The sequence below is a fragment of the Brachionichthys hirsutus genome, chromosome 3 (assembly GCF_040956055.1).
Source record: "Brachionichthys hirsutus isolate HB-005 chromosome 3, CSIRO-AGI_Bhir_v1, whole genome shotgun sequence".
NCBI classification, from domain to species: Eukaryota; Metazoa; Chordata; class Actinopteri; order Lophiiformes; family Brachionichthyidae; genus Brachionichthys; species Brachionichthys hirsutus.
The window spans coordinates 2,796,606-2,810,807 of NC_090899.1; the positions used below are offsets into that span (position 1 = coordinate 2,796,606).

At 52.3% G+C, this 14,202-nt stretch overlaps 1 protein-coding gene and 1 pseudogene across 1 annotated transcript; both read right to left on the minus strand.

The window, feature by feature from the left end:
• LOC137914001 (protein argonaute-3-like) overlaps positions 1-165 on the minus strand; it is a 4,954-nt pseudogene extending 4,789 nt beyond the window's left edge.
• Positions 166-718: 553 nt separating this feature from the next.
• LOC137910531 (protein argonaute-3-like) lies at positions 719-13,982 on the minus strand. The gene is given in 20 exon segments (XM_068754959.1): positions 719-852; positions 937-1,136; positions 1,406-1,507; positions 1,763-1,897; positions 1,972-2,166; positions 2,267-2,357; positions 2,448-2,607; positions 2,686-2,869; positions 3,021-3,112; positions 3,115-3,154; positions 4,395-4,517; positions 4,788-4,907; positions 5,061-5,208; positions 5,507-5,594; positions 5,738-5,872; positions 6,799-6,935; positions 7,160-7,368; positions 7,467-7,587; positions 8,346-8,517; positions 13,964-13,982. Coding segments are annotated over 20 exon segments (2,580 nt in total). The 3' UTR covers positions 719-743.
• Between the last annotated feature and the right edge of the window lie 220 nt (positions 13,983-14,202).

Here is a 14,202-nt window from a genome sequence, read left to right on the forward strand (position 1 = left end):
CTAGTGTTGTGTAGTTTGAACTAAAAGATTGCTGCAGCTGATAAATCAGCCAATGAACTGCCCCCGGTCTGTTTAAAGGTCACAGCAGACTGACCGAAGCTGAACTCTTTTGTGTCACTTTAGGGGTATTTATACCGTTTTGCCAGCAGGTGGCAGTGTGCTCATAAAAACCAAATAAAAATAAAAACTAAATATAATCCCTAGCAATAAAAGAAGAGAGGAAAAGAGCATCTGGGGGGGGGGCTTCTGGTTCAATTAAATAACTGTTTTTTAAATAAACACAAGTAAATCCAGGCCCTTTCTTTTCTCTTACCTCGTTTTTGACACATTGGGTGGGGGGGGTATGGCTGCAAACCAGGCAGACCCGAACAGGGTTTGGGTTAGGAAGCAGATTAGAATGGCAAAAACAACCAGTGGGCCACAAAGCGAAAGACCGACAGGAGGGGCGATGAAGGGGCGATGAAGAAGAGGCCTGATAAGGGCACACACAAACTAGTTGGCTGGTTTAACATTGCATAATAGTGCTGAGTTTCTCTGTTTGTTTTTAAAGCAGCGTTTGCTTCATCAGTCCAGTGTGGGGGGGGGGCTCCTTCCCTCCTTCCCGTCCCACAGTGTCAGGTCCGGACTCTGTGTGTGTGTGCGTGTGTTGGAGAGGGGCATCTTGCACATACGAGGACTACTTGACTGGCAAGCTAAGTGCGCATTGGTCGTGTCTGTATGTTGTTGAGGCGGGCGGGCGCAGCTCAGGCGAAGTACATGGTCCTCAGGGTGTCGTGGTGGATCTGGACCGCCTTGGCGAGCGCCTGGGGGTCCCGGCCGTTGCTCTGGCCGGACACGTGGCTGCCCTCGGCGCTGCAGGAGCGGAGCGGAGCAGGAGGACTGGTTTACGACGGAGGAAAAGCAATAACGGCGCGGCGCGCGCGGAGGAGCACAAACCTGTCGTGTTCCTTGTCCACCAGGTGGTAGCGGGCGCGGAAGGCCACCAAGTGGGCGTAGTAGGCGGGCGCAGGGATGGAGACGGAGCGGGTGCAGCGCACGTACGTGTGGCACAGCTGGTAGGTGAGCAGCTGGAACTCGTCCGCGGTGAAGCAATTGTCGTCCCACAGTACGTGGTAGTGGGACGGCCGGCTGGTGCCCTGTGCACAGAGTCATGCTTCAGCTCAGCTGTGATGTACTTTACTGTGTACTTAGAATACTTAGAATACCGTTAAAGTGTCTAATGCTGCAAGCTTCGCTCAAAGAAGCTTCACTGGGGTTTGGCTTTTGAAAAAACGGGAGAAGTTTGTCCTTCTCACTCTTGAGGCCGCGTTATTTAAAAAAAATCTTCAACAGTTCATAAGACTCAAGTGGAGAGCGTGAAGAAATAGTGCAGAACAAGGCAGCAGGCTTTAGGCATCGGTCTGACCTGTATTCCAGCGTGACTGCAGAGGTAAAAGTCGAACTCGTAGGGATGCGTGATGTCCGTATCCACGGTGGTACCAGCAGGAATGTTTCCACTACGTCCAACCTGACAACAAAAATAATCAAGGTAAGTCCCCCTCCGCCTCCCACTCCGCCCCCCTCCCACTCCCACTCCCACTCCGCCCCCCCTCCCCCTCCCCCTCTCCCCCTCCCACTCCCATCGGGGCTCTAACGCTTTAATGGAACGTAATTACAGAGGTGAGGAGGGAGAGCAGCCTCGCTCACAACGAGGAGTAACTAAGGAGAGCCATTTGGATTATTTAACATCCTGGCATAGAGCATTCCTTTGATGGAGGCTCACCCTCTCGTTGCGGTCGGCGCAGAAGAGCCGCGTGTGGTGGCGCTTTTGCACGACGATGTAAGTGATGCCCGGCTGGTACTCCTTCTCCAGGCTTATGCAGGCCTCGCGAATGGCCAGCAGCTCATAATACAGCACCTGAGCAGAACGAGGAAGACTGTTACAAGCCGCAGCTGGTGGGGGTGGGGGGGGGGGGGGACAGGTGAGCTCACCTGTCTGAACTGGCCTTCTGAAACACCATCCCTGTAGAAAATGATCCTCGTCGGCTTGTAGCGCGTCGACTTGTAGAACTGGATGAGCAGCTCTCGCACCATGGAGGCCAGGTCCTGGATGACCTCCTGCCTGGGCCTCTGGACCCGCACGGTGGCACAGTATCTGCTGGGGTGGGCGTCCATGCTGCCCACCACCTGGAAGAGAGAGGATGGGAGGGGGCAAAGGGAGCGTGGGTGAGACACGGAGGGATCGGGAAGCTAATCAAGTCCGGCGGGACATGATGAAGAGATTTACCGCTGCTATCGAAGGCTTCTTCCCGTCTCCTGCGGGGGGGTGCGTGACATCCGCTCCCAAGAAGATAACCGGCTGCTGGAACACCGACGGCCTATTGGTGGACAGACATTAATGATAGCACTGCCTCACATCTCTTTGACATGCAAGGAGGAGGAGGAAGAGGGGGAGGTGCTGGACTCACCGCTGGTGAGGCACCAGGATGTTGTTGATGCCCCCCAGCTTCACGTTGATCTTGAGGCAGAGGTTGGAGAGGGTCTGAGGCGACGTCTTCACCACGTTCTTCACCTGGACGCACTGAGTGGCCATGCCCAGGAGGGTGTCTCCCACGCGCTTCACCTCCGCTGAGGGGTGGAGGGGGGGGGTTGAGAGTCAACGATGAAGACGAGGGACTCTAACGCTCCGACGGCGGCGCAGCCTACCGTAGACGGGAGTTTTCCCCGGCAGGATGACGATGATGAGCTGCAGTCCGGCGTAGGTGTTCTTCAGGTGTCTGAACATGGGCTCCACGCTGTCTGCTCCCTGGGCGTACTTACAGAAGCACGGCTGGCCCTGGATGGGCATCCCAGCGTCCTTAGAGATCTTACGCAGCTGGTCTGTGAAACCCTGGGCGAGGAAGAGGGAAGGATGAAGAGTCTCTTAAAGCATCTAGTATCAAAGCTGAAAGCTTGCGTTTATATTTTAATGAGGAGGAGGAGGAAGGTGAAACACAAAAATAAATGACTTCTGCGAACGTTTTATACGTTCATGATCGTACTTTAGGATTGCTTTCCCGACACTGCCTCTGGGTGGCGAAGCAGGCGATGGCCCACATCTTGATCTCCACCCCGGTGTGGAACTGCTTCCCCGCATGTCCCACACCCCGTGGCTGGGCGTGGCCACGGTGCGGTTCTGAAACGACATTGCAGTCTCACCACATCGACTCCGGATTATTGTGGGCAAACGCGCTCACATTCGGTGCCGTCCATCGAGGCTCGCATTCAAAAACAGCAGAAACACAAACGTGCCGGAGCTCACCCACGCGCACACACGCACGCACGCACGCACGCACGCACGCACGCACGCACGCACGCACGCACGCACGCACGCACGCACGCACGCACGCACGCACGCACACACGCACACACACACACACACACACACACACACACACACACACACACGCACACACACGCACGTATTTGCTTTAGACAGTGTGAAGGATCCATAATGTTTCTGTGTATCAAATGATGTTGTAGTTGTATTATAGAAGACGCGACTCGGGCGTCCTTTCTCAAACAGGAAGCTGCACGCTGGGGGCGCCGGGAGAAACTATTCTGATGCTGCCAACCTCATAAAGTTTATTCAAAGTCCAAAAAAGAAACTAAAGAAAAATGCAGATCATTCCCCGCCTCACAACACACAGGCATTTTTTTTTTGCCCCCGCGTCAAAAGCACCGCCGCATGACTCGGCGCGTGACTGGTCAGCCGGCACTCTGTCGGGGGGGGGGGGGCTGCAGCATCAGCAGCATCATGCTTTCTAGCATCGCCTCCAAAGTGCGTCTTCTCACTGAATATTTTGTACCTTTCATGCATTACTGCAGGACAGAGCCGCTGTGTGCAGGTTACTCACTGACAGCAAGCCACATTTACACTCCTCCTCCTCCTCCTCTTGTAAATGGCGGCAGGAGGTGAATGTGTGTCTATATGTTGACTGAGTGATTCTTAATGGATTATAGCTGAAATGTGATTTTTGACTGCTGCGACTGGAGAAAGGTTGTGAAATGCTGCCCTTAAGGACCATAAAGACACAGATGTTAATCACCATTGTAGTTCAGTCTCAATAATTAGCTTCTTTTTTTATATATAAAACATTTTAGAAGCCGCAGCTCATTTCTTTACGAAGGAAAATCAGCATTATGGAAATTGTTTCCCTTTCAAAAACATGCATTTAAAAAGGCAGAATCAAAGTCCGACTATACCGAGACTCAACCACAAGGAATAATCCAGAAGGATTAACAAACAGAAGCCGGCGAGTTAGTTCCCCCGTAGAGACCAGAGCAGCGAATACAGAGGAAGGGGAGAGCGCGACAGACAAACGGAGAACGGGCGTGATGTAAAGGAAGGGTACCATAAAGTGCTCTGTGCTCACCCTGCCGCCGTACTGCAGCATGGGGGCGGGTAGCACTCGCCCCGTCACGTGGGCCATCTCGTCGCGCACCTTGAACTGGAATTCCTGCACGAAAGGGTCCGCCTCGTAGTTGGCACTGCGCACCTGCAGGGAACGGGGATGTGATGGTTAGAAGGCGCGGTAGATAATGACAGCAAGCCCCCTAAAAGGGCTTTAAGGGGGGAGGGGGCCTGTTTTACGCCAAAATCAAAATCAAATATGATGTAATGTGTGAATTAGCAAACTCTGGAGGAGCTCGGAATTACTTTCTGTTAACGAACAGCCAGCAAGCTAAAGATATTAGTTGAATTAATTCGTCTGCTTGTTTAATCTGCTTTTCCACCACCGGTCTTGTTCGTGTCGATCACAACTCACCAGCCTGCTGATCTCCTCCTGCCGGTCGGGCGCCGAGCGAGCCGTGGCTTTGATCATGGTGGAGGTCTGGTTATCCGTCAGCTTCTTGATGCACCGTTGGCCAGCAACAATATTACACACCTGCAGGAACACATTACAACAAATGTCAGAATAGAATGTTCCTTTTGTTTTTCAGTCATTATTTAGCCATGCAGAAAATGTGCAGGCAGATTAATGCTTTAAATACAAAAACCCAACAAAACAGAGGAGCGGCGGCGTTTGTGCTTCTCTCACCTCCAGGGGCAGGTAGGTGTGCTTTTGCTCCTGGCCCACTTGCAGACAGGGCAGATGTGGGTACTTGAGCTGCAGGTTGTACTTCTCCCTGAAGTACTGGGCCACCGTTCGCTCCACAGTCTGACCATTTTCCAACTGCAGAGGAAACCTGTCGGAACGGGAACCCCCACAATCGCAATCCCTCATTGTCCCAGCAAGCACGGTATCAATAATCCGAGAACGACCATCCGTCCAATAGTCCGTGGCGTGACTTAAAAGCCACGTGAATAAATGAAGCAGCGACTCTGTCCACGAGGGACACCGAAAACCGGCAGCTGCACAGCCGCTTTACAAACGGATGACTCATGTCGACCACATGAGTCAGACGTAACTCGGTTTGCTTGGGGAACCGGTAATGCGTCCGGCGTTCCCCCCCCCCCCGCCCGCCTGCCAAGAGGCTGACTCACGTTTGATGGCTGGCCGGCCGGCGGGTCACATTGCAGACGCGGTACTTCCTCCGCATGGTTCCACAGTGCGTCACCTCCACCTTCAAACCTGGGGAATAACGGAACATGTTGGAGGAGCACAAGGCGTGTGTTTGTCTGCGTGGATAAATCCCTTCCCCTCATAATAATAAGAATAATAAGGCGCTATTACTCATACTATGTAGCATTTCTTCGCTACGCCTCCGTCTTCACCTTTGATCTCTTTGGTGAATTTAACCCGATGCGAGTCCGTGAGAGGGCGCGGCTGTTCGTCGATGTTGTGGATGTCCAGGACTTCGCACATGAACTGAATGACTGGCTGGGCCTTGTAGAAAGCCGTGGCGGACACTGGAAGGGACAAAGCAATGACAAGAGACAAAACACAATAAATAGGTTTAATTAGATAAGATAGTTTATGAATGCGGACAGAGGCTTCAAAACAAAAGCGTTCTCTGGGAAAAGCTCCACAGAGCTCCGCCCCCTCCTGACCCCTGCAACGCCCACCAGTCTCCTCATGCAGGCACAGCCACACACTGAGACGCAGACATACAGGCTTGGCTGGCCTCCGTCTCCACGGCAACCAGCTATTCAGCTCCCATCCCTGCCAAGGAGCCAACCTTCCTCCAGCTCCCTCGGCATCCATCGGCCTCCCGCGGGGCGTTTCGTGACTTCCTCGCCACCGTGATTCCTGCCACGCATTCACAGGCGAAAACTCTTCCCGGAAACTAAGCGGTCATACAGAGACGATGAGCAACAAACAGCCCCCCCCACCCCCCGACTGCAGCCTCAGTGAGTCAGAGACGAGTCATTTCACGTGGCGCGCTCTGTAAACAGAAACGTAGGCAGACTGCGGTCGGCACATGCTCAAGTTTACTTTGGACAAGCTGCAGGAGTGTTAGCGGGATTAGGAGCAGCGCTACATTTCGTGATGCCAAGAGCCGCATACGGAGAGCGTCGAGGCGTCCCTCGCCGTCCCTCGCCGTCAATGGCGGCGGTTATGCCCGACAAGGCTGCGGCTAATTTGCATTTTTATGTTAATGTTGCGATAACATTATGCAGCGTCAAGTGTTTGGTAGTTTGGATGAGTGCTTCTTAAGAAAGGGGCCCCGTTCCGATCAGGCGCTAGGATGGAAAGCAAAAGCAACCCGTGAAGTGATGTCATTCTAATCTCTTTAAATTGAATCTCTTTAAGTATTAAAATGTGTTGAAAGTTCACTGAAGCTTCGAGGCGCCCTCGACGCTAAATGAAATGCCAGGTGAGTCTTGGTTCTCACCGTCGATGTTAAGCATCATCTTCCACATGGCGGGGCGCACGGACTGGTGAAAGCCAAACCAAACCTCCCGCCCGCCGCCCAGGGGATGGTCGTAGCCCTCTGGGGCCGAGAAGAAGGACCGGCCCACCGGAGTGTACCTGGAGGCAGGGACAGCAGCGGTTAGGAGCAGTGAGGTCCAAAGAGTCAAGGGTAACGGGGAACGCAAAGGAGATCATTTATCAAATACTCCCGCTCTTTAACGGCCATTTTTACGCAGTATAAAAACAAACAAAAAAAGGCGTTCTCCATAAAGACACTTCTGGTTCAGTTTAACACGTCGGTCAAAAGGAGTCCAGAACATCTCCAGGAAGGACCGGCTCACTTCATGGAGGGCAGGTGTCGCAGCACCACGTCCACGGCGTGCACCGGATTGGTGCTGATGGGCTTGTCCAGCTCCAGGGGTTCCGGCACGCTGCGGCCCGTCAGCACCTCGTGGAGCAGGTGCCAGCTGACCAGAGACACAAACTTGATGGACACTTTAAAGGGCCGATCTTTCCCTCCCTCACCTGGGAGAGTGACATCCAGGTCCACCTGGGAAGGCAAATAAAAGACACGGTGGAGAAGATTAGATCAACGAGACCGGCGACTCGTTGAGATTGTATGTGTGGGGGGGGTATTTAACAGCTCACCCCTGCTGGCGCCACAGGGAGCGGGTTGGCGGTGTACAAGCTCCTCTTTCCGTCATAGACCGGCCTGCGATCCCCGAAGATGGTCACCTTGAAGTGCTGCACCATGGAGTCGACCACCTCCCTGGACGACACGCACAGAAACTGAGTTACACCGGCGGCGACTCGCTCCGTCCCACCGGCGGCCATTCATCTGCCAACCTGTGGCGTTACGACTGCGCTACGACTGCGCTACGACTGCGTTACGACTGCGCTAAGTTACGACTGCGCTACGTTACGACTGCGCTACGACTGCGTTACGACTGCGCTACGTTACGACTGCGGTACGACTGAGCTACACTGTAGGCGACTCGCTCCGTCCCACCGGTGGCCATTCATCTGCCATCCTGTGGCGTTATGACTGCGCTACGACTGCGTTACGACTGCGCTACGTTACGACTGCGCTACGTTACGACTGCGCTAAGTTACGACTGCGCTAAGTTACGACTGCGCTACGACTGAGTTACACTGTAGGCGACTCGCTCCGTCCCACCGGTGGCCATTCATCTGCCATCCTGCGGCGTTATGACTGCGCTACGACTGCGTTACGACTGCACTACGTTACGACTGCGCTAAGTTACGACTGCGCTAAGTTACGACTGCGCTACGTTACGACTGCGCTACGTTACGACTGCGCTAAGTTACGACTGCGCCAAGTTACGACTGCGCTACGTTACGACTGCGTTACGACTGCGTTACAACTGCACTACGACTGCACTACGACTGAACTACGACTGAACTATGACTGAACTATGACTGAACTATGACTGCATTACGACTGCGTTACGACTGCGTTACGACTCAGTAAACAAAAGGACACGAGAGTGAGATTCTCCAGCGCACCTGTTGACCCTCCGGGGGCACTTGTCAGGCTTGATGTCCACCTCGTAGAGGTAGACGTCCATCTTGGGGATCTCCACCTGGAAGCAGTTGGCCAGCAGCTTGATGGGCTTCCCCATGGTGCCATAGCCCGGCCGCCGAGGCACGGCAAAGAGGGACTGGGCCCCATCGGCTCCTGAGAGGAGAGCGAGGACGGGAAGACGAGCGTTAACGGGTCCCGCTACGATCATGGTAAACCGGTATCACCCCACACACATTTGATTTCACTACGACTGCATCGCGTCTCAAGATCTACTCTAAGGTATGTACCAAGAACCCCCCCCCCCCCCCGTGTCACTGTCTGAAAGTCATACTTAAGGGTGAGTCAGAGGCTCAGAAGCGTGGGTGAACCCGGGGCTGAGGGCTCCGCCGAGGGGACGTTCATAGAAACACAAGAACAGAAACCTTCTGTGAGGTCAGAGCAGACAACATGAGACACCCGGTTTGTTTACAGGCGTGGGCTTCTCCTCTGGGGGGCCGAGGCGAGGAGGAGGGGGCCAACAGAGGGTGAAGAGCATGTGTTTAAAATAGCCTGCAGGTATTAAAAAATAAAAGAAAGTCAGGGAAAAACAAGAGTCTGGAATTTCTGCCGCGGCCGTCTCTCACTAAAAAACTATGTGCACAAAAACGTTTGTGATGCTAATTCCTTTGGGGCCCAAAGCTTAGCTTGTGAGGTAAAACCAACTTCACACAGAAAGAGGGAAGAGAGACATTCAGGTTGCAGGAAGAAAGCTTTCCTGCCACAGAATCACAACCAACGTCAGGGAGAGAGCTCACTCAAAGAGGCGAAGAGGCTCCTGGTAAAGAGCGGAAGTAAAGGGAGGATAGCGGGGGGGGTTAGAGAGACCCTGCTTCTATTCAGTACGAGTCTCAGACCCACCGGGGGAAGAAACGGCGCAGCATCCTTGAGTCCAGTAGTAGAAACACTTGGACTGAGGCGATCCACTAGCACACACACAAGTAGTGTGGGCGCTCTCGCAAACACTGTGGGCTCTCAACACAGACTTCTGTCTGTTGCCATGGTTTTCATTTCATCAATACCCCCCCACACCCGTGGGGCTGCCCCGTTTTGTGACAAACGATCATATAAGCGACGAGCGCTTCGCCTCCGTTGGGTTTCGGGAGGCAGCGGGATTATGCTGCTGGTTTTGTTTTCAGCTGTAATAATCAAAAGGGGGTTTTGCCGTTGGTTAGCGAATCGACATGCAAATATCGTAAAGCTGATATTTACAGGAACTCTCAAATTCAGTACAACTGAAATAATCCTGCACTCATCGCCTCTCTTCAGCGGTTTTGTTTGGTCGTGGCAAACACCGAGTGTGTGTGTGTGTGTGTGTGTGTGTGTACAAGCAGTTTGAGCTAATTACAGGAAGGACATGCTACACCAAACAGGAGGGGAGATTTCTTCCTCTATCTGCATGATTCTCGTTTCCTGAGTGTGAAAGGTCAGAGACCGACTGAAGAGAAACGACGGCAGATCCTTCTCAACTACGTAGTTAGCATTTTAGCTTGTGTGTCATGGTACGGATGGAAACTGCCACTCCAGCCTCGGGCCTATTGCATGGTGCTGACAGAGTAGCTCCAGCGTCCTCGTCCCCCCGTCCCCCCCCCTCCCCTTTTTTTTGTGCAGCAAACCATTTATTCTAATACTGACTGCTGGTTCTGGATCGTTCTTACACGAGCCGCTTAATAAATAACGCTTTGAAAAACATTCAGTTAGCCACACGCTACCCGTGAAGATTAGAATCATTCATTTAACTCCTTTTATTTGACAAGGATTAATCATTAATAATAAGGGCTGCCTCGTCCGAGGTGAAGAAATCTCCATGGAACTCTTATGTTCTTTGTGCCGATGTAAAAAAAAAAAAAAACGTCAACATTTTAACAGCACCAGGACAAGCATGCAACTTTCCAAAAAAGGTAAACCCTCTAAAATACACGCTTTCATACGTCTGGAGCCGGCGGGCTTGAGAAGACAGACTTGAACGTTGCAATCAGCTCCTAAAGCTCTTGTTTTTTTGCTGGACACCGAACTTGAGTTGGTCGTTTGTGCTCTGAGCTCATTATCTGGGTCATTTATGCGGTCAGCCGGCCGCCCGACTCGTGGGTGGATCGACCGGCAAACTGTGGAGCTGCGTGGATTTATAATATTACAAAACGTAAAACATATCAGGGCCAAACTGAGTCCAATAATTCACAAGCAAACATCAGAAAGTGGAATCAATCAATAAAACAGCTAAATCTCCCGTCCCGTCTGCTCCAGCAAACATTCACTCGGTACGCAGCGGGCCGCCAGCCTGACTTAACCCCCCAGTGGACGACTGTGAGCGCACGTGTGTGCTCGTATACAGGCCCACACACACACACACACACACACACACACACACACACACACACACACACACACACACACACACACACAATACAGCTGTTGTGTTTCTAATCCACGGAGGCGTGAGCTGTGGGAACAGAGCGAGTGTTAAGTGTCGAGGCGCAATGGCGTCAGTCGGAGAAGCACGGCGACACACACAGGAAGGAAGGATCGATGCGTGGCGCACGCAACCCCCCAAAAACAAATCGGAGGAGGGAACAGCAGGAGCAAAATGATTACCGGTAGTTGAAAACGAGGCCTGGTCTGCCTGGTCTGGCTTCTAATCTCTGTGACACATCACTACCCTCAGCCTTCATCTTCATCCTCCTCCTCAGCCTTCATCCTCCTCCTCCTCCTCCTCCTCCTCCTCCTCCTCCTCCTCGCCTGCAGGATAAAACACTCTGACGACAGCCATCATGTTTTCTCTCCGTGTTTCACCAACACGGATTCTGGCCGGGTGATTCACAATGTCGAAGAGGCTTTTTGCCAGAAAATTGGAAGCAGATACTATTTATTTAAAGTGAAGAAAGGTTGAATATTTTTTGTTTTTGCCATTTAAGAAAGCGGAAAGCAGAATTTTAAGACTGAAAGAATTTTAAGACTTTAATTAAGGCTGAAACTTGACCGGGTTGATTCTTGATTATGGCACCATTCCGGTTTTTTTTTGGGGGGGGGGGGGATTGTTTTCCTTTATTTGAGAGTGACACTCAAATCTGTCTAAATGTTCACAGCAAAGTAAAGTTGTGTTTAACGCGACTCAACAGGAACGCTGACCCGTCTGCCGTACCGGCTCTTTGGATTGATGGAAACTTATTAGATCTTAATTATATTAGTATGACATCAATTCTAAATGAAATACATGCAAGGGTTAATCTCTCTGACACAATAAGCCCTAGAGAGCGGCAGCGATCTCCATAGAAACCTACAACAATACGTCGATGGTTAATATTATGGGGTTTCTGTGCCGTGAACAGGCTGCTTGAATGAACTGGGTACTATGAGAGGAGCCCCGCCCCTTGAAGCGGAGCCCACTGTCTGGACAAAACCAACAGAGGACCGAGCCCACAAGGAGAGCGAGGGGGAAATGAAGCCGTAACTAAGGGGGGGGGGGGTTATTGTCCGGGAATAAAGAAAAGAGCGGGAAATACGGCAAGGATGGAGGGATGAAAAAGAGGGCAGCTCGGGAACACGAGTCAGCGTCTTTTAGATGCTTAGATGTCAAACGAGCTCCACTCTTCTGAAATGTTGCATTAGCTCTGCCTTTCACGGCGATCTGACCCCCCCCCCCCCCGTTGTAGTTCCATAAAACTGCAATGGATCTGACTCTCAGGGCTAGCAAGCATCGCAGGCGTCATAGCCCGAGTGCTAAAGCTCTCCATCGCCATGGTTTCCGTACCACATGCTGCTGCTGCTGCTGCTTAGACCACAGCCAGGGAGAAGGGTGAGTCAGTGTCCCAAAGCGGTGTCCGGGCTACTGACTGGTGAAGCCCCCCCCCCCCCCCCCCCCCGGCATAGCATTTAATTAGTGCATTAACGTTGCTCAAACAGAACGCATCCGGGTACATGTGGATCCTGCATGAAACCACATTTGATGTAAACGACCGCTGTGGAATGAGGAGCTGCACCGATACAGAAAAGGAAGACGCACCACATTCAACCCGCATTAGTCACAAAGAAAACACTCTCTAATCAACATGGAAGTGTCTGCTTTCATATACTCGCAGCCTAACGGTTGGGGGGGCTAAAAGGCCGTGTTCTTATCAGTCACACGTTTGTTAGGCGTTTTTTTTGTGATTTGTGCACCTGCTCCAGCGATGCCACATAACCGTTTTAGTCTGTTTGACTAAAACGGAGTTGCTTGGTTACTGGGAAAAAACCTTGTGTTCCCTGTACGGTACTGGGAAGTGTCCCAGCTGAGAAAGGCTAATGGGAGCATACGGTCGGCAGCAGAATCTCCTCCACAAGAGGAGGAGGAGGAAGAGGAGGAGGAGGAGAGTGAAGAATCATGTCTCATGTGTCGCTGGCTGATCAACAATACTGAGAATTCAGTTTATGGTCACATAAGAAGCTTCCGTTACAGCCGAGACAAAGCCGGGGGGGGGGGTCCGGACGGTTTAACCGCCACTGTGCCCTGGACGGAGGCCATTTACTTTGAGAGGTCACATGAGGTCACCGCTCAAAAAGGTTTTGCTTTTAGCTGAAGAAACAAAAATGTGTGACCATTAAAATTCACGGATTAAAGTTATGTCATCCCAAAAACCACAATGGATCCGACTGGACTTTCTGCTTGTCCCGTGAGGGGTCGCCATAGCAACCCAACGTTCTCCACTTCACCCTGTCCTTTGCATCGTCCTCCCCAACACCAGCCCCTCTCATGTCCTCCCTCACTACCTCCATGTCTCTTCTCCTGGGTCGTCCTCTAGCCCTGTTCGCTGGAAGCTCCATCCTCAGCATCCGTCTACCGATATAGTCCCCGTCTCTCCTCTGGACATGTCCAAACCATCAAAGTCTGGTCTCTCTGACCTTCACTGTCCCTCTTATTGTCTCATTTCTAATCCTGTCCAACCTGGTCACTCCCAAGGAGAACCTCAGCATCTTCATCTCCCCCACTTCTAGCTCCGCCTCCTGTCTTTTCCTCAGAGACACTGTCTCTAAGCCGTCCATCATGGCTGTCCTCACCACTGTCTTGCAGACCTGTCCCTTCATCCCCGCTGACACTCTCCTACCACAGAGCACACCTGATACTTAACTCCCTCCGTTCCTGCACAGGATTCTTCACTTCCTGTCCACATTCTCTCCATCACTCCGCGCCGTTGACCCCGAGTTACCTGAAGTCCAAACAACAACGGATCCGGCCAGAACAAATCAAACCAGAGACCGCGTACTGTAGGACAGACGTCTCTCTGCGTGCTCAGTTTGAACAGGACAGATCTCATTCTGCGCACTGACCACAAACCCAAAAGGCGGAAATGGTGATGCGTTCAAATCCGGTGATCTTTAACGACATTCTTGGAGGATGACTAACCAAAGGAAAACACAGCTGTTTCGTTTTGAGTGACAGGCAGAGATCCACTCCCACGGGGAGGAGAAGCATTCAAACAGTGACTCGCGTTTAATGGCAGCAGGGACAGAGAGAGACTCCCGGATGCAACATGCGCTGTAAACAATAGTAAACAACCTGGAACTTATAAACACGGCGGAGCACCGGTACCTGTAGTTCCGGTTTCCATTCATGAGCTCCCTGCCCGGTTCTCTTCCCGGGTCACAGTTGTCAAAAAGGTTCGTGACTCTCTCCGTTTCAGCCCGGTGTGAGGCCCTTCGGTACGGTCGTTCCGCCGGCCGGGGGGGGGGTCCCCTCCGGCGTCCCCGCCGTTTGCGCACGGTCACTGTATCCAATCGGATCTCGCTGCCACGGTGAAAGCTAGCGTTAGCCACGTTAGCTCGCTAGCC